This window comes from Camelus dromedarius, chromosome 3 (genome assembly GCF_036321535.1).
Source record: "Camelus dromedarius isolate mCamDro1 chromosome 3, mCamDro1.pat, whole genome shotgun sequence".
NCBI classification, from domain to species: Eukaryota; Metazoa; Chordata; class Mammalia; order Artiodactyla; family Camelidae; genus Camelus; species Camelus dromedarius.
This window is the reverse complement of record NC_087438.1, coordinates 112,880,967-112,906,563: the sequence shown is the minus strand read 5'-3', so window position 1 is coordinate 112,906,563 and position 25,597 is coordinate 112,880,967. Positions and strand designations below refer to the sequence as shown.

The 25,597-nt window shown below is 35.7% G+C and overlaps 1 protein-coding gene across 3 annotated transcripts in view; it reads left to right on the top strand.

Moving 5' to 3' along the window:
- RNF145 (ring finger protein 145) overlaps positions 1 to 25,597 on the top strand; it is a 51,862-nt gene that overhangs the window by 14,490 nt on the left and 11,775 nt on the right. For all 3 annotated transcript variants that reach the window (XM_064484510.1, XM_064484512.1, XM_031449424.2), the window contains exons 4-7: positions 11,100 to 11,191; positions 17,060 to 17,295; positions 20,454 to 20,629; positions 24,238 to 24,378. In XM_064484510.1, the coding sequence (XP_064340580.1) occupies positions 11,100 to 11,191; positions 17,060 to 17,295; positions 20,454 to 20,629; positions 24,238 to 24,378 (645 nt within the window). The remainder of the gene's footprint in view (positions 1 to 11,099; positions 11,192 to 17,059; positions 17,296 to 20,453; positions 20,630 to 24,237; positions 24,379 to 25,597) is intronic.

Sequence of the window (25,597 nt, the reverse complement as noted above, 5' to 3'; positions counted from 1 at the left end):
TCCTAACTCTAAGAGTGTCAGTTACTTTGCATGTATAACAAGGTATAATTGTCTAGAGGTTTTGAAACATAGATTTTGGTGTAGGTTTGAAATTTAATCTTAGAAATAGCATTTTTATTATTACTAGAATTGAATGGTTGACTTTTTAAAAACCTCCCCCCCACTGATGATAAAATTATACTGTTCACTGTAGACAATTTTGGGAAATACAGAAAATTTAAAGGCAGTAGCAGTCACCTAAAATTAGTATCACCCAGAGATAGATGTGTTAAAAAACTAGAAGGAAATATGAGAATTTTAATACTTCCCAGTTTTCACCACTTCGACAGATACAAAAAAAATTGCTAATAGTCACTGACTCTTGATTCCTCTTTTTGAGTCAAGACCTCCATCTTCCTTATTTCATCGAGTTGTTTCTCAAAGTCCCCAAAGTATTTCCCAGAAACTCAGTCTTCTCAACATTCCTCTCCTCAGTTCCTGTCTGGTTGATTTCTTCTGCTCAGAATGGTCTCTGGAGGGTGGGGTCTTACTCTTTAAACTTGTGCTGCTATTCTTGCCCAGGATCTGTCCTGGTCCTTGGATATCAGTTACAAAATACGGCGCTGCAGGATGAGTGCTGCATTTCTTATAGTTGTCACAGTATTTCCCATCAAGCTGTTTTACTCTGTGAAGTGGAGACATTACTAATTTTGTCACACAAGTATGTCACTGTGTCTTAACCTCCTTCACGGGAACAATTGAGTCTTTTTCTGTGACATCTTTCTCCAAAGAGCTTAGACTAGAAGTCCAAGGGCCAGGACTGACTCAGACAGCATGATGTCTTTCCCATTCCAGAACTACCAGCCCCAAGCCCTGACACGATCTTTTCTTATGGCCTTGCCCGGACAACTCTGAATCTTAATTAGCTCAAGCTCAAGGTGGAGACCCTTCCCTATCTTAATTTATTCATTTTTTTGAACAAAAATTTTACCTATGTAGTACAGTGCAGTAGGTCACTGTTTTAGTACGTGAATGAATGCCTGAGTGCCTAAGAATGCCATACCTTTTGGAAAAATGGGTGATTGGATAGGTTCAATTCCATGTCCCTTATTTATTGTTCTGTAACCTTAGTTTCACTTATCAGAAAGATATGTCTCAGTTTCTTCACCTGTGAAATGCTGACAAAATCTTAAGGGGCTGTTACACAGATTCAGTAAGATTACTCATGTAAAGCTCTTAGCACGATTTCTGACATGTCATAAGTGCTCAGTGGATTTTAACTAACATTATTATGTTTTGTTTTTACTGTGCAGCAATGATTTGTCAGCATTTTCCTTTGTCAGTAGTCGTTTAAAAATGATTTTTTCCATGTGGGGTATTCTGTGGTCCAGCTATCTAATGATAGCTTTTTGGAGTTGATAGGATTTTGATGCTCAATCAAAGAAATCCCGAAGTTGAATGTAGAGCTATTAAAATTGTTACTTTTATTTGTTACTATAATTCTGGGTGAGAAAATAATGAACCTGCACTTTCCTTTACAGTTTTTCGGTTTCCATGTGTTTTAGTGGTATAGTGATGACTGAAACCGTGTATTTTTATCTGCAGTGTAACCATCTAGGCTTCACTAGAGGGGTCAAAATTCTGTTATGGAGGGATAAAGGGGACCCTAAAAGTGTCAGAGGTAAAGAAAAGCCTTTTTCTGACCATTCTTCTATAATTTCAACTTTTTACTTTTAGTTTGTGGGAATGTTTTTTCTGATGTTTAAAGTTTATTTTCATTATCAGAAAATTTTAACTTACTTTAAACAATAAAAAGAATTGCAATGAGATTTTACAGTGTGCAAAAAAATTTCTTGTTTTTTATTTCATTTTCATCCTTATAATCCTTTGAACTATACAGATGAAAAAAACTGAAATGGGCAAACCACTAGGAAGGGTTGATCCCAGATGTTAACTTTGAATCCATGTATTCTGATTCCTAGTTCAGTCCCCTTTGGGAGGTAGCATGGTAATTGGAAAGAAAATTGGTTTTAGAGTCAATAAGGTATGAAATAATTTCCCAAATTAGTAAATATGTTACCTTGGCAAGTTGCTTTTTTGAAACTGTTAAGTGAGACAGTGCTTATCTTACAGAGTTAGTTTTGGTATTAAACTAACAATGTCAAGAAACGGCATATTTTAGTATTTCTCTTCTTAGTGTAATTTACACTACATGATACTGTTTCAAAAAATATTAGCAAAGGTGTCGTTGAATTATTAATAAAATGTTACATTTAATAACATTGAATCTTGAACATGTCTCATTTATAGAATATTAAGGCTGAATTTTTTAGTTTTAAAAAGCAATGGTTTAGATTTCATGTGGCAGCTTCATAACCAAGTATCTTTTAAAAAAATAAACAGCTTTGTTAAGGTATAATTCACATACCTGTTTAAAGTGTACAGCTCACTGGTTTTGAATACATTCACAGAACTGTGCAAATCATCACAATTGATGATTAGAACATTTTCATCACTCCAAAGAGAAACCCCGTACCCATCGGCAGTCACTCCTCATTTCCTACACCCTGTCCCAGCCATAAGCAGCTGTCAGTCTGTTATCTCTCTTATGAATTAGCTTATTCTGGACAGTTCGTGTACATTGAATTGTATAATGTGTGGTCCTTTGTGACTGGTTTTTTTCTCACTTAGCATGTTTTCAATGTTCATCCATGTTGTAGCATGTATCAGTACTTTATGTATTCTGTCCAAATCATACTCTGTTGTATGAATATACTACATTTTGTTTATTCATTCATCCATTGATGGACATTTGTTTCTGTCTTTTTGGATGAATAATGCTGTGACGATTCATGGTTTTTGTGTAGACATACTGTTTTTGGCGGGGGGAGGACATATATGTTGGAGTGGAATTGCTGGATCAAATAGTATCTACATTTAAACTTTTGATAAACGACAAGACTATTTTCTGAAGTGGCTGCACTATTTTACACTTCTACCAGCCGTGTATGAGGATTCCAGTTTCCCCACATGCTTGCTAATACTTGCTGATATCTGTCTTTTTCAGTATAGCCATGATAGTGAGTGTGAAGTGCTATTTCATTGTAGTTTTGATTTGCATTTCTCTGATAGCTAATAATGTTTAGCGTCTTTTCATGTGTTCATTTAACCATTTGTAAATTTTCCTTGGAGTAGTATTTTGTTCAGATCCCTTGCCCATTATTTAACTGGGTTATTTGTCTTTTTTAAAAAATTGGGTTTTAGGAGTTCTTTATATATTGTAGATACAATCCCTTATCAGTATGATTTACAAGTATTTTCCACCATTCGGTCCAGTCTGGTTATATCAAGGCAGAGTGTAGTGTGGTCCTGAGAAGGAAAATCAATACTTGGATAATTTAAATAATTAATTTGATTCTTCAGAAACTGGCTATAATGGAGAGGGAGGGATAAATTAGGAGTTTGGGGTTAACATATACATACTACTATATATAAAATAAACAAGGACTTACTGTATAGCACAGGGATCTGTATTCAATATCTTGTAATGATCTATAATGGAAAAGAATCTGAATAAAAATATATATGTCTGTGTATATATAACTGAATCACTTTGCTGTACACCTGCTGTACACAACATTATAAATCAACTCTACTTAAGTTAAAAAAAATCAAGAACAGCAATAAAAAAACTGAATATAGAAAAAGACATTTGCAAATATTAATTTCTTAAAATGAAAATTTCATAAACTCTGGAATAACTGGGTCTCTCTTTTCCCCTAATATATATAGAAGCATTACCTGTTTTATTGGGCTTCGCTTTATTGTGTTTTGTAGATACTTCGTTTTTTACAAATTGAAAGTTTGTGGCAACCCTGCTTCGAACAAGTCTGTAGGTGCTGTTTTTCTAACAGCATTTGCCCACTTCGTATCTGTGTATCACAGTTTGGTCATCCTCACAGTATTTCATACTTTTTTGTATTCTTATTGTATCTGTTATGGTGACCTGTGATCAGTGATCTTTGATATTACTATTGTAATTGTTTTAGGGCTCCACAAACCTCACCCATATAAGACTGCCAACTTAATAAATGCTGTATGTGTTCTGTCTGTGCTACCAGCTGGCTGTTCCCCCATCTCTCTCCCTCTCCTTGGGCCTCCCTATTCCCTAAGATACAATATTGAAATTAGGCTAATTAATAATTATACAGTGACCTCTTAAGTGTTCAAGTGAAAGGAAGAGTCACATGTGTCTCACTTTAAATCAAAAGCTAGTGATTAAGTTTAGTGAGGAAGTCGTGTTGAAAGCTGAGATAGGCTGAAAGCTGGGCCTCTTGTGCCAAACACTTAGCCCAGTTGTGAATCTAAAGGAAAAGTTCTTCAAGGAAGTTAAAGTGCTACTTCAGTGAACACCTGAATGATAAGAAAGCAAAACAGCCATATTGCTGATAATGGAGAAAATTTCAGTGGTCTGGATAGAAGATCAAACCAGCCACAACCATCCCTGAAACCAAAGCCTAATTCAGAGCAAGGCCCTTAACTCTCTTCACATCAATAAAGGCTGAGAGAGAGGAGGAAACTGCAGAATAAAAGTTTGACCTACTGCTCAAAAGAGATTCCTTTCAAAATAGTTCTCCTCTCTGACAATGCATCTGGTTGCCCAAGAGCTCTGTTGGAGATGTGTAACAGGAATCAATGTTTTCATGTCTGCTGACCAGCATCCTTTCTACAGCCCACTGATCAAGGAGCAATTTTGATTTTCAAGTCTTATCATTTAAGAAATACATCTCATAAGGCTATAGCTACCATAGCTAGGGATTCCTCTGATGGATCTGGGCAAAGTAAACTGAAAACCTTCTGGAGGGAATTCACCATTCTAGATGGCATTAAGAACATTCATGATTCATGGAAAGAGGTAGAAATATCAACATAAGCAGGAGTTTGGAAGAAGTTGAGTCCCAGCCCCGTGGGTGAGTTTGAGGGGTTCACATCTTCAGTAGAGGGAGTCTCTGCAGATGTGGCGGAGGTAGCAGGAAAACTGGAATCAGGAGTGGAGCCTGCAGGTGTGGCTGAATTGCTGCAGTCTCACAACAGAAACTTTAATGGCTGCTGCTTATGATCATAGACAGTGGTTTCTTGAGGTGGAATCTACTCCTGGTGAAGATGCTGTGAAATTTGTTGAAATGATAACAAAGGATTAAGAATATTACATATTACTTAAACTTAGTTGATAAAGTAGTGGCAGGGTTTGAGAGAATTGACTATAGTTTTGAAAGTTCTGCTTTGGGTAGAATGATATCAAACAGCATTGAATGCTGCAAAGAAATCCTTTGTGAAAGAGTCAGTCAGTGTGGCAAACTTCATTGTTGTCTTATTTTGAGAAATTGCCACAGTCACTCCAGCCTTCAGCAGCCACCACCGTGATCAGGCAGCAGCCATCAGCACTGAGGCAAGGCCCTTTACCAGCAAAAACATTGTGATTTGCTGGAGGCTCAGATGATGTTCAGTGTTTTTTAGCAATGAAGTATTTTTTAATTGAAGTATGTAAATTTTTTTAGACATAATGCTATTATTGCACACTTAGTAGACTACAGTATAGTGTAAATATAACTTTTATATGTACTAGGAAACCAAAAAATTTATCTGACTCACTTTATTGTGGTATTCACTTTATTGTGGTGGTCTGGAACTGAACTCTCAGTATCTCCAAGATATACCTTTACTCGCATAATGAAGCTGATTTTCGTTAAGTGAGTAAAAACTTATTTAGAACATGTCTATAAAATGGATATAACTTGCAGTTCAGAAGATTTAAACTTTAGAAGATCCATGGGCTCAATTAGTATAATATGAACATTAATATTCTAATTGAACTGATTAGAATTTAATAAATGTCAGGTCTTTAATTTTTAAAATTCTAAACTATGCTTTTCATTTTGAATAATGTAAGGAATGTATTTTTGAGTACCAATCCTATTTTAAAATTGAGACTATGCCGAATTACCGGGAAAAAAAGAAAAACTTGACTAACTATCGTGATCATCTGTAAGAGTGTGGTCATGGTTTATATCCATACTTAAGTGTTTTTCTCTAAAAATTTTAAACTGCATTTATTCTTAAATTCTTTGTTTTATTGTTCGACTTATGAACCAATATATCAATTTTATATGTGTATGACTTTAGTTAAGACTTAAGCCTGTGGGTTTCATAAGATGAAAGGATACCCTTTTCATCCTAGTTAGTCTTGGGTAAGTAACTATGATTTCAAATGTAAAACATTTTCCTGTGAGTTACTTATGTGCCAGATACAGATCACTAGCTCTCCATTTTATGAAAGCTTGTAAAATTCAAAGCTGTAGATGAGGATTTCTCTCTTTCAGGACTTAGCATTTTGGGCCAGGTCATTTGCTGTGGGACAGTTGTGTGCATTTTTATTATGAGACGTTAACAACAACACTCTTTCTCACTATATTGCAGAGCGCTACCTTCCCCACAGTTGTGAAACCAGAAAGTATCCCTAATTGCCAAATGTTACCTCCTGGGGAACAAAATTTTCCTCATTTGAAAACCACTGCTGTTAGATGAAGGAATTGTAAAATGAATTTTATCATTATATACTCAGCTTTTAATTCTGACAGGAATAAAATTGACCCATTTTGGTGTGTGATACCATTTACTTCTTTTGAACATTATCAAAACCAGCATAAAATATTTAGTAGGTGGTCAGAAAGAAGCTGAAGAGAGAAGTGGGATGGCAGGGTGGCAGAGAAGGTTTAAATAACGAAACCCTAGGGAAATGAACTATTCAGTGGTTAGCACAGTTCTTAGGGTGTGGTGGGTACTCGGTGCAGGTGTTTGAACTTTTCAGTGTCTGGGAATCTCTTAAATTGAACAGTGCCTTTTGTTTGCACATATTGCATAAGATAACTTGGAGGCCTTACCACTTTGTTCTGTGTAAAAATGGATTAAGTTACTTTGGTTCAAGTGGTCAGAATGTACAGATTGTTCCAAGGTTGCTCAGTGACTCAGCCAGGTTGCTTAAGAGGCTGTTGGAAATAAAGGTCTTTAATCAGGTGATGAATTGGTAAGCTCCTAGATTTTGTTGTTATTATTATTTTTTTATAACTCATATGCTTTTCTTTATAGCAAGAATTTTTCCAATTGTAAGGTGCCCCTGGGGCTCTTTTTATACATTTCGCATATTCATTATGCCCCAAAATCGTTACAGTCAGAGGAGAGTAGGCAAGCATAGGAGGTGTGGAGAAGTGGATTTTCAGAGTGCTTGGCTTATTAGTGCTCAGGGCTAACTGTCTGCGTTGCACAAGTTGCACAAGTGAAAAAAGAACTTTGAGAAGGGGAAGATCTTATTCAGTCACAGGTAAAAGGCAGGAATTCTTGCTTCTGACCAAGTAAATACATTCTCCCATTGCAATCTTATAAATCGAAAAATTCTAATACTGCTTTTGAATGTCTCATCTGATTCAGTCTTAAAAATAAGTTATAAAATTTTGTTAAAATTTAAAATTTCATGGTTCTTGCCTCAGACTAAATTTTGGCCTAAAATGACTGGTGGAATTTTGGATAATTCCTTCTCTGGATCCTTCTGACTTAGGTTTACTGTCTTGTTTTTGTTTGTTTGTTTGTTTGTTTGTTTGTTTTTGTGTGTTGTAGGTGAGCTACTCTGTTGAGACTGAGTACCCAAGAATTTTCACTGCCAGCATGAGATACCCTGAAGTTGTACATAACTTAGATACAGAGATTTTTGTTAATGTTGTTGTTGTTTTCTTGAGCTTTTTTTGTATAGTTTGGGACGCAGTGCCCAGATTCTTCTCTCAGAAGGGACAACTGAGTAGCAGCTGCTTGGCAAGACTGATAGTTTAGCCTTCACCAAAGCCACTGCCTGGCTCTGGCATGCCAAGCTCAGCTGGCCCAAAGAGGGACTGTAGACTTTGTGGGCCTGGCTGTCTTTACTAAGGTGGGGCTTATTGGGGAGTCAGCCAAACAGAAAGATTCTGAAGATTGTCTTGGGAGACAGGATTTGAGCAGAGGGGAGAGGGTCTAAGGTGCCTAGGGAAGATGTTAATTTCTGTGGTAGGATGATTGAACCAGTGTCTCAGGCTGGGCAGTAATGGGGGAGGTTGCAGCATTGAAAGAGAGCTATTCGTTGGGTCTTAGAGGAGGGCATAGTGGGAGAACTAGTGGAAGGAAACGGCTGAACATCAGGATGTGTCATTATGACCTAAGTGTTGATTATTCTGGAATGTAGACCTCCTTTAGTGTCCTATAACAAGTCACAAAGTAATGAAATATGGAAAGTGAAAACTAAAAAGAAAATCATAAAAAGAATTAGAAAGTTAAGAGGAGACTTAAAACAAAAATAACCAAAGGAACATAGGGTAGGATAAGAGAAAAGAAAATAGTTATATTAAACCCTTTTATAATAACCATATAAAATAGAATGAGAGGTAAAATAAGTAGAATAAATGATATTTAAAATAAAAAGTAAAAAGCAGAAAGAACTAGTGAAATGAAAAAGTGAAAAATGGATTGAAAATTCAATAAAATTTTGAAAAAAATGTCACAACATAGTGTATTTTTCTTACAGAGTTTATCACAATTGTAATTAAATAATTGTTAGGACAAGTATGTGTTTAATGTGTGTCTCCCCTTCATGTGTTGTGTTGTGTAAGCTATGCTAATAGCAACTATATCTTTCTTGTCTATTGCAGTATCCCCAGGGCCTTGCAGTGTGCTAACAACGTGTATACAGCAAATTCTTTTTTTTCCTTCAGTTTTTAAAAAAATTGAAATATAATCGATTTACAATATTGTGTGCAGATTCTTTCTGAGTTAAAAAAGTATAGGGAATGTTAATTTTCCTTTAAAGTTTTGTTATGTGTAATTAGAATTTAAGATAAGAGTAAAGAAAGGCCAAGAGATTTTTAAAAAGAGAGTAAACTAAAGTAGGCTAGTAAATAAAGCGAAACAATTAACACATGTCTGAGCAATAAGAAGTTCTTGAGTAATGTTGAGTGTGCTGAGTTTTATTGTAAAACATCAATAATATGACAAGAGCAGAGAGAAAACCCGACAGGGATCTGGCCTCTGCCATCTCCTCCCCTCAATCCTCATTGTGAGAGCTCCTGAGACTGAGGCCCCTTCCGGCTTTTCCCTGTGGGATGGTGCTCCTTTTTCACTGAGGTGGAATTCACATCACAAAATTAACCTTTTAAAGTGGACAATTCAGCGGCATATAGTTTGTTCGTTGTATGCAACCGTCACCATTGTCTAATTCCAAAACATTTTCATCCCCCCAGAATGAAACCCGCCCCCGGCAAGCACCAATCTGCTTTCTGTCTTTATGGGTTTTCCCAGGCCTCTTTTTTAAACTGGATCTATTTGAGAGGTACATGCTGTGGCCAAAAAGAAATTATTTGGCTTTAAAGGCCTAGATACTACTGGGACTCAGTTAGATCTCTTTTAAAGATAAGTTTGTTTCTTTAATAGCATTTTCAAAGACTTCATAATTATAAGTGGTATTTATATGTGTATTTTATTTTAAACTTCATAATTCTCTTTTAATTCTTTAGCTTTCTATCCTAAAACTAAATAAACTATAATAATTACACTGATGGTTCCCTCTAGTGACCTAGTAATCAGATATTTATATGTCATTAGCACATGTAGTATTTGTGTCTCTACATTAAAATAGGGTTTCAACCACTGACCTTCTGGACTGATAATTCTTTGTTGTGGGAGCTGTCCTGTGCACTGTAGAATGTTTTGGTAACATCTTGGCTTGGTGCCGGTAACACCCTGCCAACCCTTCCAAGTTGTGACAACTAAAAATGTCTCAGAGATTGCAGAATGTCCCCTCGGGGGCAGAATCATCCCTGGTTGACAACCACTGCATTAGAATCATTCCTCTTGAGAATCTGACTTTCTCTTTCAGTAGAAAGATACTGTTAATACATTATTTGTTAGAAATAATCATCTTGGAGTGACAGAGGAGAATTGCTAAATCACCTAAGAAGCTTAGTCATTCACTGATTTTTTTTTTTGTAATTGTTCCCAAAACTACTTTAAATTTTTTATTTTAGTTTTTAATTTTGATTTTTGGCAGTACTCTCCTTCCTGATTATGTAAGGGTCATTTTTTGTATTGGCTGTGTTATGCTAAAGGAGTTCAGCTTGATTGCCTAATAGGAGGTAATTTCATGGAAAAAGTAAATACAGCCATATGAGTTTTTCAGAAATACTTGAAATGTTCAAACTGTACAGTGAATAGCGTTCAGTGATGAAGAAGAGAGGGAGAATTTTTTTAACACAGATTTTTCTACTTTGATGTCAAAAGAACTTAAGACAACCCTGTTCTAGTGTTACCACTAAACTTACTGATAAGAAATTAAATTCTCCCTTTCTGTGCTTCCTGCCTGTGCCCTAAAGTTTTGTTTTCTCAGACTGTGAAGGCTCTTTGGCCACTACTTAAATCTTAAATCACTGCTTAATGTTAAATTACTTCTCAGCAATTAATGTCAAATAAATTAAATTTAAAAAGGAGTGTTTGATTTGATGTAAAATTTATTTCAAAATAAATTTGTCGCCTACTTAAATATTATAATTCTAATTATAGTTTTCCTGTAGACTTGAAAGTGACAGTCTTTAAGGATTTCCCTGCCTCAAGCCAGTTTTCTATTTTGTGGTTTTACCTGTAACTAATTAAGTATAATTGGGGACAAAACTTTGGGGAAAATAAGACAGTAGGGATGATGGAAGCTAGCCAAAAGAGGGGAAATTTAATGTAATATTACTAGGTGTTATCAGTTAAGTAGTAGGGTTGAGAGACGGCATCTCAACTGGCTTTTTACAGGCCTAAATTATTTAATAAAGCCATGGGAAGAAATAAAACCCCCCAAAAGTGGAGCTTTGGCTGTCTTTTCTGCATAGTTAAGTTCATCCCTGTATAATTTTATGTACCTAAATTTTTCCTTAGTACAGATGTGCAGAGAGGTGTTATTAACGTAATACGTGTTTTACAAGAATACTGTGCTTTAGCTGCTTCTCTCTCCCCTAATGTACTTGGAACGTACCTGATACATTCTTACCATTTTATTTATTTAGGGACTATGTTAGGAGTGAACTGGAGTCCGCCTATGAAGGACCAATGTATTTAGAACCTCTCTCCATGAATCGGTTTACCACAGCCTTAATAGGTAAGTATCATAAAAGAATTAGAAGTGTAGATAGGAACCAACCAGTCTTAATTACTATCTTATAAAATTGGTGCATACTTAATACAAAAAAATTTCGAAGACTCACTCTTTCAGAATACAGCCATTGTTAAATGTTATATTTTCGTATTAGTCTTTCTTTCCCCATTCATAGGTGTTTCTTATTTTGTGTATTTATAATCGCAAGTGGCTTATAGTTGCTTGTGTTTTTTTAAGGGTATTTTAAGTTTTGGGGAGATTAATTTTTAAATAAAGCTGAGTATTACTTTGTGAGATTAAGATGCAGTATGTAATGTCTTAATGTTATTTATTGTTGCTGAAAGCCATCACCCTCTAGTCAAAGATAAAGTATCAGAGATGTCAAGAACTTAGACATGATTGAAATATTCAGGTAGCAGAATGTTAAAAATAGAAGTGTTGGCTAGGACCCCAAAACAGTATAGATACAGTGCAAAGTAAAGTACCAGACCCTACTGGGCCAGAGTTGCAAAAAAGGAAGTGTTGGAGAAAACCTGTATGATTCTTAAACTCACTCATGTACAGGGTGTTAAGAGGTTGAATGCTGGAGTTTGAAGGAGGATTTGTTTAGAGAGCTATTTTCTCTAAAATACCTCCTCATCCCTTCACATTTGAAGAATTTAGTGTTGGACCATTTGAAGATGCATATGTTTTTTGTGGCTTGGTAGGATACTGCGGACTGGTGTCTGAGCTGGGCTACAAAGTCTAAATTTGCACGGTCCAAAACCACATGTGGCTCATGAGCATTTGAAATGTGACTAGTCCAAATTAAGATATACTTTAAGTGTGAAACACACCCAGTTTCTCAGACTTAGTACAAAGAAAGGCTGCAAAATGTCTTGTTAATTTTTTTAATATAGATTGGATGTGTGATAATATTTGGGTATATTAGGTTAAATAAAGTATATTGTTAATTAATTTTACTTGCTTTTTTTTTACTTCATGAAATAATGCTACCAGAATATTAAAAATTATGTATATGGCTCATATTATAATTCTAATCTGATATAGAGGCCAACAGTGTGCTGGATGGCTATTTTTGACTTTGGAGTGAAAGTGTCTCATGGGGTTTCTCCTGTGTCGTCTAATCCATGTAAGCAAAGGATGTTAGTTTCCTGTGGACTAGATGAGGGCCGCAAGAGTCCATGGGATTTTCTTAGGTCCTTCTGAGAGGGCCCTTAAAAAGACGAGAAGACTCCAACAGGGATTGAACTTCCAGATTCCCAGGAGCTGAGGAAAGAGCCAAAAACAGTCAGAGGCCGGTGTAGAACAAGCATCAAGGGTACTGCAGGTGAGAGAGGCACAGTGACGAAACAGTCAGGAACCCATACAGTGCCCAGGAGAAAGGAGGTCTGTGTAAATACCCCAACTCTAGGGAGCACCAGCACCATATATTTGTAAGAATATAGTCGAGTAAGAATTTCCTGCTTCCCTCCCTGCTTAAATCTTGGTTAAATCAGGGAGAGAGTGAAATGGTGCTGGCAGAGAAAGAGGAAGAAGTTTGCTCCACCCGCTCTCACAATTGCAGGTTTTCAGTGATCCCGTAGGAGGCCTGAGCTGGAGTCAAGGAAAAGCCTCAAGTTTAAATCAGTTTCAGAGTTTTGTTTATTATCACATTGAGACTGTGAAACCTGTGCTAGATCAGAAGAGTTATGGGACTTGCCTTCGGGGCAGGAGAACACTAGTCGTCACAGAGTGGCTTTTAAGACAGTAGGACACAAAAATGATGTTGCTTTATGGCTATGTCCTGTCAGTTGATGTATTCAATAATGGTAACATCCAAGTATGAAAATATTTGCTAGGTTACAAAGCTCATATTCTCTTTTATTTTGTGATGGATGCAATTTAGTGTAAATCTGTATATTTCCTTAAAAGTTTTCCTGTCAGTGGTTATGACAGTGTGTTTACTCAACTAAGACTCAGTTAATTAGAAGCAAAACAAAATCCATAAACTATTAAGTAGCATTTTTTTCTTTAGACTTTGATTTTAAAGTAACATTCTGCTCTATTTCTTCCATTTAACTAATGAACTTTTAATGAAAGACTAAGTAATTTGAATATGCCATCATTTCTTAGGGTCACAGACTTCTTATGGTGGAATCTGAAAATCCAATTGTGATTTTGATTTATTCAGAACTGTCATTTGGAATAGGCACATTGAATTAAACAACTTCTATTCTTCTGGAGCTATATGAGAGAATTCCGCTAATAGTGTGACTCCTTCCTTCTTTCACCTAAATAGGAGGAGGAGCCTTCTCTTAGAATCACAGCATATGAGTCATATGCTTCTGAGAAAGAAGATAAATGAACCCCAGAGCTGAGCACTGAATGTGCTGGCCTAGACTTTTGGAAATTCTCAGAGCTTAGGGGAAGTTTACATCATGCTGAACAAGGAAATTTCAGTATCATAGTTATGAGTACAGTGAAAGTAAGATATGCCAGGATGAAAATTCGTAATTATTCCTAGTATTAAAGCATTTCCTACATGGACTTTATTTCTTTCAGAGTTTTAGCTAATTCTTTAATCAAAGAGATATACTTAACTTTCAAAGTCAAGAAATACCACAATTTTAAGAAGAAAACCAGCTCTCTCCTGTAGCACGCCCTTTCCCTCTCAGGTATCGTCCCCCAGAGGCCTCTCTCCTTTCAGCGCACCATCATGTTTTCCTTGCTGTTCTCTCTTCTGCCCCTTTCTGGAAATCCCGCTAACTGGATAAGGTTCCTTCTGCATTGAGCTTCTAACTTTCTTCCTGTTCTAATTTCCTTTTCTCTTTCTTCCTCTCTCTCTCTGTCTTTTGTTTTACTTTCTGCAATTTCCCAACCTTATCTTCCAGCCCTTTTGTTGTTGCTATATATTTTTAATATCCTGGAGTTTGTTTGCTTTTTATTATGACAGTCTTTTGACTTTCTTAGATACGTCATTTATTTCATTAAAGCTTTCTTTTGTTCCTAGAATTCTCTCCATTTCCTCTAAAATCTTTTTTCTATTTGTTTTGGTCTTTTCGAAAGGAGAGAGCAGTATTTCTTGAGCTTGGATTAGAATCACCTGGTTATATTAAATTAAAAAATTATAAATACTGATGCCTAGACCCCATCTGAGGCTGATAAACCATAAGTTTTACATAAATATCAGGGGTCCTTTTTTAATCACCTGTGTTAAAATGAGTTATTAAGTTGTTGATTAGAATCTTTTTAAGCCTTGCCAACTGGTGTGTTTCACAGTTGGTGTTCAGGTGGGGCTGGCTGTTTCGGGGGGGACCCCTAAGTGTGTGTATTTGTAGGACTTTTCACTTGAACTTGGGTCAGTTTCCCCAAAGAGGAATCTGTCTATTCCCTGTAAAGAAGGCTGGTATTGGCATCTAGAGCTGGATGTTGATAAATGTGGCAGCAGTGTTTGCATATCTAGAGAGATCTTATCTTTCTGGGTGCAGACTTTTATTTAATCTCCTCACTCCATTTGGGCACCGCACCTCACCTCTGCCCTGGGTTGTGCGTGGTGTCCAGGAGCCTGTTTCAGCCTCTCCAGAGAGCAAACTTCAGTCTTCTTCCCAGGGTCAGGAAAGAGTAGTGGCCTGGCTAAAATCACAACTGGTTGCCTATATTGCTTTGTTTTCTATCCCCTGAAATTTTGTTGACCTGTCTAACTAGGTGGCCTCTCCTCTCAGTTTTCTTTATTGTTAGAAGTTTTCCTCCTTTTTATGCCTTTTTGAATGTTTTTCATGTGACTTGCATATCAGTTCTTTAAATGCTAAAATTAATACTTTGTGGGAGAAAATACCACATGTATTACAGTAGATTGTTAATAAATGTTAAGCTTGTGTGAAAATGGTTGCCATTTTTGTAGTCTATCAATAATATGGATAGAACACCAATTAAAATTAAAATTTAAAAATATTGTTTTGCTTTTTATTGCCAAAAAGGAAGAGAATTTGATTCTTAAATTACTTTGGAAGATAACACATTCTAGAATTTCGAGGAAATTCTGAAAGGAGTGATGAGAGGAGACTTGTCCAGTCAGTGAAATGGGATAATGTGGTACTGTCTTCAGAGGAGATCACTGGAAAAAAAGTAGCAAGTTCCGACACAGACACAAACATAAAGATTTCAAAGTATACTAATGTGGCGTTTCAAATTAATAAGAAAATAGTTGGATGATTCCAGTAGCTAGTTTTGAGACAACTGATTGTGCATCTGGAAGAACAGACTTAGATCTTTACTTTTTATCTTACTCTAAACAAATTCCAGATATATTAATTCTTAAATTAAAGAATGCTAAAAGAAAATATAAGTACTTGTATAATCCTGAGTAGGGAGAGCCATGTAATTAGCCATGGCACCAGAAGTAGAAACCGTTAAGGGTTTGACTCTTTATAAGAGAAAAAAAGTTATTAAAATATTCAGATGACACATTGTGAAAATGCAGTTATATGACAAAAGAGATTAATATCTTAACCAAACAATAGAAGACCACATATCCTAGCAGAAGAATGGGCAAAGAATGTGAACATGCGTTTTTGCCAAATAATTGCAGGTCCTTTTATATACTTACTGGTAATGTTCAATGCCACTGGTAATTGACAAAATACAAATGAAAAAGAAAGCTTAGGGAATATTCCCTGCTCTTCCCTTCCTTAAATTATTTTCACTGTTGGCAAGTCAGTGGGAAAATGGGCACCTTGTTCACTGGGTGTTTTGTTTCTGTAGGGCAATTGACAGTATATGTCAAAAGCCTTAAAAAAAAAAAGTTCTGTTCTGACTCAGTAATCCTACTTGCAGGAATTTAGGATATGTGCTCCAAGTAGTTTATGCAAGGATATCATAAATGTACAAGCTTTTTCATAACAAAGCATTTTATAATTATAAAATATTTGGAAATAGCCAAATGCTAATATTATGTCATATACATTCAGTGTAATATGCCATAACTAAGAAAACCCCATGTATGTATATTTATTAGAGAGATACATGCATAGTATGTATTAAATGAAAAAAAAGCTGATTGTATGTGTACACTATAATCTCCTTTATGTAAAATATTTGTGTATATTCCTATATGTAGAAAATCTGAAAAGGTAACAAATAATATGAATAACTTATTGACCACTGACTAGGTTTCACATACAGTGCTAAGGCTTTACAATGCGATGCTTTATTTAAGGAACCCAAGACATTAACAGTGCTTCCTTGGGTGATAGGACTGTAGGAGATTGAGGTTTTTTTCCTTTTTACTTCTCTGTATTTTCTAACTTTTCATTATTATAATCATGCATAATCCTCTGTGAGAAGAATTTATTAAACTTTTCAGTTTTAATTTTCATTTTGGAGTCATTTGAAAAGGCATGTGTGGTCTTGTAAAAGCAGTTAAAGATTGAAAACCTCAGAATAAATCTTGTTGCAGCATGATCTTGGACAGGTAACTGTATCTCTTGGATTTTATACTTTCAGTTCTAGATCAGAACAGCTCAATATTGACGGCCTTTGAGAAGGAGCTAAATGTATTCAGTAGTGACTGAATTATTGTAATATTGAATTAGACATTAAAAAAAATCTTTCTGTGTATTATATGTGCCACCTGGAATGTGATAAAGACCAGTGATTGTTTGTGCTGCTTTTTTCAAGTCAGTCTTAGGGAATTGGTGCTCAAAATTCACAGAACATGTACATATGTAATTATGGTCAGATGTTAAAATTTGATTTAAAATATCTAAGAGCTCCTCATCCTCATTAGATGTCTTAGAGGAAAGCTGTGTTATCACCCTTATTGACGGTGTTTTTATTTTCATTTTGTGGATACCGGCTGTCAGAACTAAACGCCTTCTCCTCCCGTTGTAGGCCAGTTGGTGGTGTGTACTTTATGCTCCTGTGTCATGAAGACGAAGCAGATTTGGCTCTTCTCGGCCCACATGCTCCCTCTCCTAGCACGCCTCTGCCTTGTTCCTCTGGAGACAATTGTTGTCATCAACAAATTTGCTATGATTTTTACTGGATTGGAAGTTCTCTATTTTCTTGGGTCTAACCTTCTAGTACCTTATAACCTTGCCAAATCTGCGTACAGAGAGTTGGTTCAGGTAAGACTGACACCACACACAGGTAGATAACATTCTAGTAAACATTAAGTTATTGAAGATTTAGTTCACTTTTATCTCACAGTCTAGGTCATGGTAACATTATGTTTGACTAATTAAAAATCACTATTTTCAACCCAGCTAGGAGCATCTGAGGTTCTTTACTAACTTCAGTTGAGTGGCAGGAAAGTGAAGTAAGTGCTTCTCTGGAAGCAGACCGTCTGGGTTTTCACTCTGGCACTGCCGTTTGCGAGCTGTGTAACCTGGGGATAGTCACGCAAGTTCGCTTATCTGTAAAGTGGAACTAATAATAACTGTTGTACGTAACGCATAGGATAGCTGTGAGATTCAAATGAATTCAGTGCCAGGCAGACGATGTTCAATATGTGGTAAGGTTGCTGAAAGATTGGCCCCATCCATGACGAGCCAAATGACTCAGAGACCCGGGTCTTAGAAGAGCTTAGAAGGAAAGAGGCAGCTTTCTTACTTTGCCGGGCAAAAGGGACTCACAGCAGGCAGTGCCTTCAAGACTGTGAACCCACCTTGGGGATGGGGTGGGGTGGTTATACAGCCATAGCTCAAACAATAAAGCATCGATAATAATCAACAGAATCATTTTCTCATCAGTAGACTTAGAGTGGCGCCATGATCCCTTCAGGTGACCAATTCTGTAGAGGCTGTCTATCAGTTAGATCTCTTTATCTCAGTTAGATCTCTTTATCTCGTAAGCACTCAAGGTGTGGTATTGGTATTTAGCCTACTTCGTAAGGTTACAGTTCTGTGACCTTCTCCCTGGAGATGACTCAGAAACCAAGCGTGATTACAGCTTTGATTACTGGAGTTAAGTAGAAACACTAAGATCAATAGCTTTAGTTTTAATAATGATCCTGGAACTGTGAGTAGCAACTGGTCAGTCAGGTCAGTTGACCGTTTTAAGGGCAAGCGTAAGAATAAGCAAATCTGTTAGCCTAAGTGCAGCCATTTTATTAACCCTTCTTCAGTAACTATTGTGATGAAGACAAGGATAATGTAGAATTGAATACCTAGAGGTCATACCCTGGGTTTTTCCTGATTATAGTCCTACTCTGACTATAATTTTTCTTTATGTTTGTTTAATTTATTTGACTGAAGAGTTAGATAGTTCTGGACTGTAATATGACAGATTTCACTTAGATGTGGTGCTTGAACTGATTTTGCCAACATATCGAGCTTCTGTCTCTCCTACTTCTTCAGCCTTTGCTCTCAGGCAGATTATTCCCAAACACAAACAATAGGTATTCTGGAGATAAATAGCTCTACTTGTTTTAATCAGTAGGTTTCAGTATATGAAACGTAACTTAACAATGACATTGGTATAAAGAGTGTTCAAGTATCTTCCACTTCTTTGCTGAGTGTGTGTGCCCTGAGGGTGCAGGAAGCTTTCAGATTGGCCAAACTGATAAAGCGAAGTCAAGCATTCCTTGCTGTTACTGTTGTGGCCCTAGCGGCAGATTTCCCAGAAGAATTTCCCTAAGCTCTTGGCCTGAGCCTGATTCTGCTGATTTCTTCATCTTATATAATGATTATCTTGGGCAACTTGCCTGAGAGTAGATTTTCCAAAGAAGAGGAAGTGATTTTCACACTTTCAGTGAAGAGCTGCTTCATGGGGAAGGGTTGTTGTATTGAGTCACAGTGACAAATTTATGTGTTTTTTTATTTGAATTCAGCCTTGTGGAGCTACCCTAGTGGGCAAGAAGCTGTAGATGTTCAGTAAATATTACTTAGATACTAAATGTTTAGTTAATCACCGTAAGGACAAAGCTTCCATTTTCAGTTTCATGTTTACCTTCTCGGTTGCCGTAAGACTCATATATCACTAGGTGCTGTGTTGAAAATAAGCATAGGTTATGAGAGTCATGACCTGGAAAGAACTGGATAGGCAAGAAACGGAAACTCAGGTTTTCTGGTGGCCTGTTCCTTGAATGGAAAGGAGGAAAAGTGATCCTCCTTTAATCAGTTTGCTGCTCAGTGATCAGTTTGCTGCTAGTAATAATTTTGCAGCTAGCTGGGCAATTTCCCTTTCAGTATTTTCTTGTTGGGGAAAAACAGAGGTTAATCTTGACTAGATTTTAGAAAAAGCATTTGATTTACAGATGAAAAAGTTTAAATTTAGAATAACCTTCAAGTCAGTGTATTTTAACTTGAGGCTTAAAGAACTTTATCTACTAGATATAGATATTAATCAGAAACTTGAACAACTTCCAAATAGATGTATTTTAATTTAAGATCTTTATAGTTATTGAAACACTCTGGCATCACGTTGAGAGTTCCAGCAAGACCATTTGGCTACTTAGGTTAGAGTTTGTAACCTGCCTGATGTGTTTACCAGGGTCTGGTCCCTGGCTTAGTAACTCCAGAAACTTGGTTACATCTATACTCTTAGGCTGAATCAGATTGTGAGAGTTAATTCTCCCTAATCAATCTCAATAAGAGATTGTTTTTGAAACTAGACAGCTAATTTATTGACCTGTAGTAGCTTAGTAAACTTTGGGTGTACCTTTTTTCCCAGTGTTAATGTACTTGGCAAACCAAGTCATTTGAGAAATGTTGCTTGACAAATACACAGTAGGAGCAAGGGGAATTGTTTTGTCTAGGGGAAAACACTGGCTAGCTGTCTTTGCTCCATAATAGAGTAAACTTCTCCAGTAATTATTCTGTCTTCCATCAGGCTATTTCTCATCTATGAGACATTCCTGAATAAACCCTGGAACATTCTTTTACATTTCCCTTCCCCCTAGCCCCTCAAGCAGTATTGCATCATTCATGCTGGTCCTGATCCTGTTAATTAGGTATGAGTGAGTTTACCAAGCCTCCTCAAACTGCATTTGGCATAGTTTTACTCTGAATGTGACCTTTTCCCTGGACTGTTAGGGTAGTTGCCATTTGGTGAGTGTGTGTCAAGTGTTAATAATAATGCAAAATCAGTAAATTAAAAAAATATATACTATTTGCTAATTGTATGTATAGAGTTAACTTTGAAGGAATTTAGCTGAAACAGCCTTGCAATAAAAGAGAAGCTATTCAGTTTTTGTCTTTTAAGTACTTCAGGTTAAACTCTTTTGTGTTTAAAAGTGTTTATGGGAGTGATGCAAGATGTTTTCCTGTTGTATTTTCTTACCCAGGTAGTGGAGGTGTATGGCCTGCTCGCCTTGGGAATGTCACTGTGGAATCAGCTGGTAGTCCCTGTACTGTTCATGGTTTTCTGGCTCGTCTTATTTGCTCTTCAGATTTACTCCTATTTCAGTACTCGAGATCAGCCTGCGTCACGAGAGAGGCTTCTTTTCCTTTTCCTGACAAGGTAATTAATAAGAGAATATGATACTGTATATAACCTTAGGAGGAAAAAACTGATCTAGAAATAGTTAAGTTTTGTAAATTAACTTTTATCAGTCTTATTATAGTGCTTCATATTTAATTAAGATAGAGTTTTCATTCAGCGGATGCCTAGTTCTGGCAATGCAGAAAGGTGCTAATATAATAATGGTGGTTTATCTGGTTGCACCATGGACCAAAGTGCAGCAAATGATTTGTGGAAAGGTACATAGCAAATTGTAAAAACTTTTTTCAATTTCAAGTTAAATTATTGGAAAAGAAAAATAAGTTATTAAAAATAATTCTCACTTTTATTAAGTAGCTAGTATGTGCCAGCTATACTGGTAAACACTTCTTCATACTTAATTTTGTAGCAACCGTGTGAGAAGGGTGCCTTTATTATCATTGCCATTTTAGAGCTGAGGAAACTGTACCAAGAGTAACTTGCTCCAGGTGATGACACTGCTCAGAGCAGCAGCGCTGACACTCAGACCCCATCTGGGTCCAAACCCTGTGACTTACCTGTGTACTTTCATTATGTCATCTTACTTTTGACCTTTTGCTTCATTAGTGAGATAGAGTCAAATAATAGTGAAATGAGTATGTCATAGTAGTTTACTGTTTAACCTAAAGGAATGCTAAGATTTGGTTTTTAAGGTAAATTATTATTATTTAAAAAATTTTTAATTTAGTTTATTATTTTTTGGAGGGAAGGAGGTAATTAGCTAGCTGTTTATTGATTTATTTATATGGTGGTACTGGGGATTGAACCCAGGACCTCGTGCATGTTAAGCACATATTCTACCACTGAGCTATACCCTCGCCCTCAAGGTAGATTAATTTTTAGAAGAATGTCTTAAGTCATTAGAGTCCTTTTCCACCTCATTGTCTTCGTTGTGAGCTTATGCTAGGATGTTTACCATTTTTCTATTCCAAATTTGAATCTCAAGCCCTCAGTATCTAGCAAGTGGGTGTATATCTTCATTCTGTGGCTCATTGTCACTTTAAAAGGCAAGAAAGAATCTCTCCTCCTGAATAAAATAGGTGAATAAAAGTTTTGAGTTTTAGTTAATAGAGCCATTGTTTCTCAGCCATCCAAAATGGTGGCGTATCGTGCGCTAAGTGGTGTAGGGAATGAGAAGTTTAAGACAAATTTACTCTCCTTAAGGAACATGTCATTTGTTAAGATTGAAAACGTTACAGAGTTAAATATCAATAAAAATGTCATGGAGCAATACTTATTTTAACACATAAGGAGAATAAACTTATTGGTACTAAGTCAAATTTTGCACTTTCTGAGACTTTTAATTAAAAAGTAGCTTTAGTAAACATGCAACAAATTGATACCAAAGACTTAACAAAATTTTTTTTATTGAAGTGTAGTTGATTTACAGTTTAGTTTCAGGTGTTACACCAAAGTAACTCAGTTATACATTTACATATATATATATATATATATATTTAATGGCCAGTTCATTCTTAACTAAGTTTCACTGTTATTTGTTGTTGTGTAAATATTATGGAGAATTTAAAAATGATGCAAAAAGTAACTGAATTTAAAGAGAAAGAGAAATACACAGTTCTGTGGTTAGGATAACCAGTAACCTAAGGGTAGGACTGAGATTGGTCCTGTTTAAACTAGATTGTCACCCATTGTGAAGCATAATCAAATGAAGAAGAGCATTCTGTCAGTAAGCTGTGAATGAATTTGAACCTACTTACAAAGTAAGAAAATAACGCTGAGATTTTAGGTAAGGTTTAGGTATCTTGCAAAGTAGTTTTCTTCTCTATTTCTTTTCCATACACAGGGTAGACTGCCCTTCTCAAAATAAGGCTGTTTTAGTTTGGTGTTTAGTAGAGAGTCCCTGCCTGGGTCTTTCGTTCACTTACATCTCCGTAAGCATTCTTTGTCCTTGATGCTCTCGTGCACCAGGCTGTAGTTGTCTGTTGCCTTGCCAGAGGACAACTCACTTACAAAAAAGGACGATCACAGGTTTCCTGGGGTACCCTGACTAAAACAAACCGACAAAGCCCGAGCAAACTGAAAAACAAGAAGAAGGATTTTTTTGCAGTCAGGAAGTAGAAACTAAAATCAGTAAAATGTCTCATTGAAGACAGAGGGAAAAAAAAGTTTTATAAATTTCCCAAACTCTTTCACTTCCCCAAAGCTAGGTTAAAACCTTGTTTCTTTAGTATGCTCTTTAGAAAAACAGTACACACACTTTTCTAAAGAGAGGGAAAAAATACTCTCCTTTTGAAAATGTAATTAAATCATACTGTTTGGTTGTAAAAGATTTCTCTAAATATAGTCAAAAGAATAGAGAAATTGTATGGCATTCAGTAAAATTTTCAGACTTACCCAGTGGGAATGAAGTAAAATCTTTAGTGTTTTTAGCCAATACTCTCATATTTTTAAATTACTGGACAATTTGTTGAAACATGTAATGCAATGATTTCACTGAGAAAAATGTCAAATATTTGAAAAATTAGATTTGTAAGAATGCCATAAAATTACTTATTCTTTAGTTGTCAGCTGCCATGATTGGTTGACATTTTGGCTCCTTAATAGAAAGCCAAACATTTTTTTCTCATCATAATGCACATTTGTCTATGTAAAATTGGGTATTTTCATACAAAAACTAACATAAGCAATTGTATAGGAAGGATAACTATGTAGCAGAAGCATGGAGCTATGTAGTGAAAGACAGATACTGATTTGCCTAAATGAATTCCTCATCCTTACAAATGAAATTCTAATTCTTCACTGAAATTTTTAAACATACGACATTGTACTTTGAACAGTTACTATGTGCATGCTGAATCCAAATTGTTAGTACATAATATTATACACATTTGAAAAATATTTGTCAAATTATTCTCTATTTTTAATGAAAGTATTGAATGTATTTCCATAAAATATGAAAGTATTTCCAAGCTTTATTGTAAGATTTTCCAGTTCTCCTTATTAAAAATTGATGTTAAAATTATTTTTAAATGTCTTGGGCTATATGCTTGGACATGCTTTTGAAATAACCCAGGAAAAAAAAATCCATTTACCTAAGTTAAGTTAAAATTAAAAATGGAGGACACTGTTGTAGTGAGAGGCGTCAGGAGCTGCGAAGTCAGCTTTGGCTCTGCCACATAGCAGTTTGGTCAGATAGGGAGTTTGGGCAAGTGACCTCATTAACAGTACAGTCTGATCAGTTTGAACAGCCAACATTTTTCAGAAGGAACTATACACATTTCTTTTGAATATTATCAGCCTGTAGATTATATATTTCTTAAGGTTTGAACAAGATTTAGGCCCTTAGGGTTTTACTGCATTTGAAGGAGATGATAGATAAATAAAAATAGAGAAGACTTTGTTTTAGATTTGGTGTGATGTACTGAATATTTGCCAAAGACATAGAAAAAAGAGGTTAGGATAATAATAAGAATGAATTTGAATTATTAACAGTGGTTAGGTGATTTCATCTCACATTTTGGGTGTTTTCATTGAGGATCAGATCAAGCTTGGTGGTTATTTAAAGACCTAAGGTGTTTTTATTCCAGAAAAAGTTTTTATTTGTAATTTATTTCCCCTCTCTTTTCTAGTATTGCGGAGTGCTGCAGCACCCCGTACTCACTTTTGGGTTTGGTCTTCACGGTTTCTTTTGTTGCCTTGGGTGTTCTGACACTCTGCAAGTTCTACTTGCAGGGTTATCGAGCATTCATGAATGATCCTGCCATGAATCGGTAAGTTCTGTATCCTGAATATCTCTAGAAATTTAAATTTTGTATGACTTGAAGAAGTAATGATGAATTTCTTTGTTGATGAATTTTAGACAGAATGAAATTTTGAGTTTTTTTTTTTTTGAATGGTTACAATATTTGGATTAAAATACTATGAAATAGATAAGTTCTCATGTATGAAAGATGTACTTTTATTGTGTGTATCTTACAAAAATGCATATTAAACACTTCCTTTCCTAGATTTATTTAAGAGATTTTTGATAGCTTGCATTTTCCAGTTTGTGTTGCCCTGTTATAATCAAATTTCTATATTTGATACTTCCTTAAAGTTTTTTTTTATGTTTGAACATAATTTTGATAGTGATTGAAGTTTCAAAGGATGCATTAATGAGGATGCAGAATAGTTTAAATCCAGTTGTTATTAAATCATTAAGATCAGGTATTAGGAAACTATTTTTGGAACTCGTCTGGGTTTCTATTATCTTAATACAGAGGTTTAATGGTTTCATTTATATAAGTTTATATAACTTATTAAATTATTTAAATCTTTAAGGAATAGTTCAGAATTAGTGGATACTGTGTAAATTGAGGGGATATTTTAATTTTGTTGTATATGTTAGTTTTTTTTATGACAGAAAAGAAAAAAAAGCTGTCCTCTCTAATTTTCTTGCCAGTTCCAGCTAGCACCTCTATAATGGAAAAAGGGGGTGGGGGCAAGAAAGAAAAATAATTCATATTTAAGTTCGCAAAATTCATACCATTCAGAAAACACCAGATGGAAAGTGACAACATGCTCCCCCGACTTCCCATCTCCTTTCCCCACAGGCAGTAGCCATAGACAGTTATTTTACAGTTTATTATAGATTTATTGCCACATTCTATACACACCATTCTGCACCTTAGTTTTTCACTTAATATGGTTTAGGTTGGTGTTTTGTTTTGTTTTTTACGTGGACACATAAAAATGCATCTCATTCTTTTTGATGAAGACATAGTATTACAAAAATAGATGTACTCTTTTTTGGTGGGTTTTTGTTTTGTTTTGTTTTGTTTGCTATTTAAAAATAATGCTGCTGTGAGTATCTTTTTTCTATCTCTCTCTTTTTTAAACCCTTAATTAGGAAAATTTTAAACTAACAAAGTTGAGAGAGTAGTAAAATGAACCCCCGTGTACCTGGTACTGTCTCCAGTGACATGGCCGTCTCGTGTCGTGTGCCCCTGT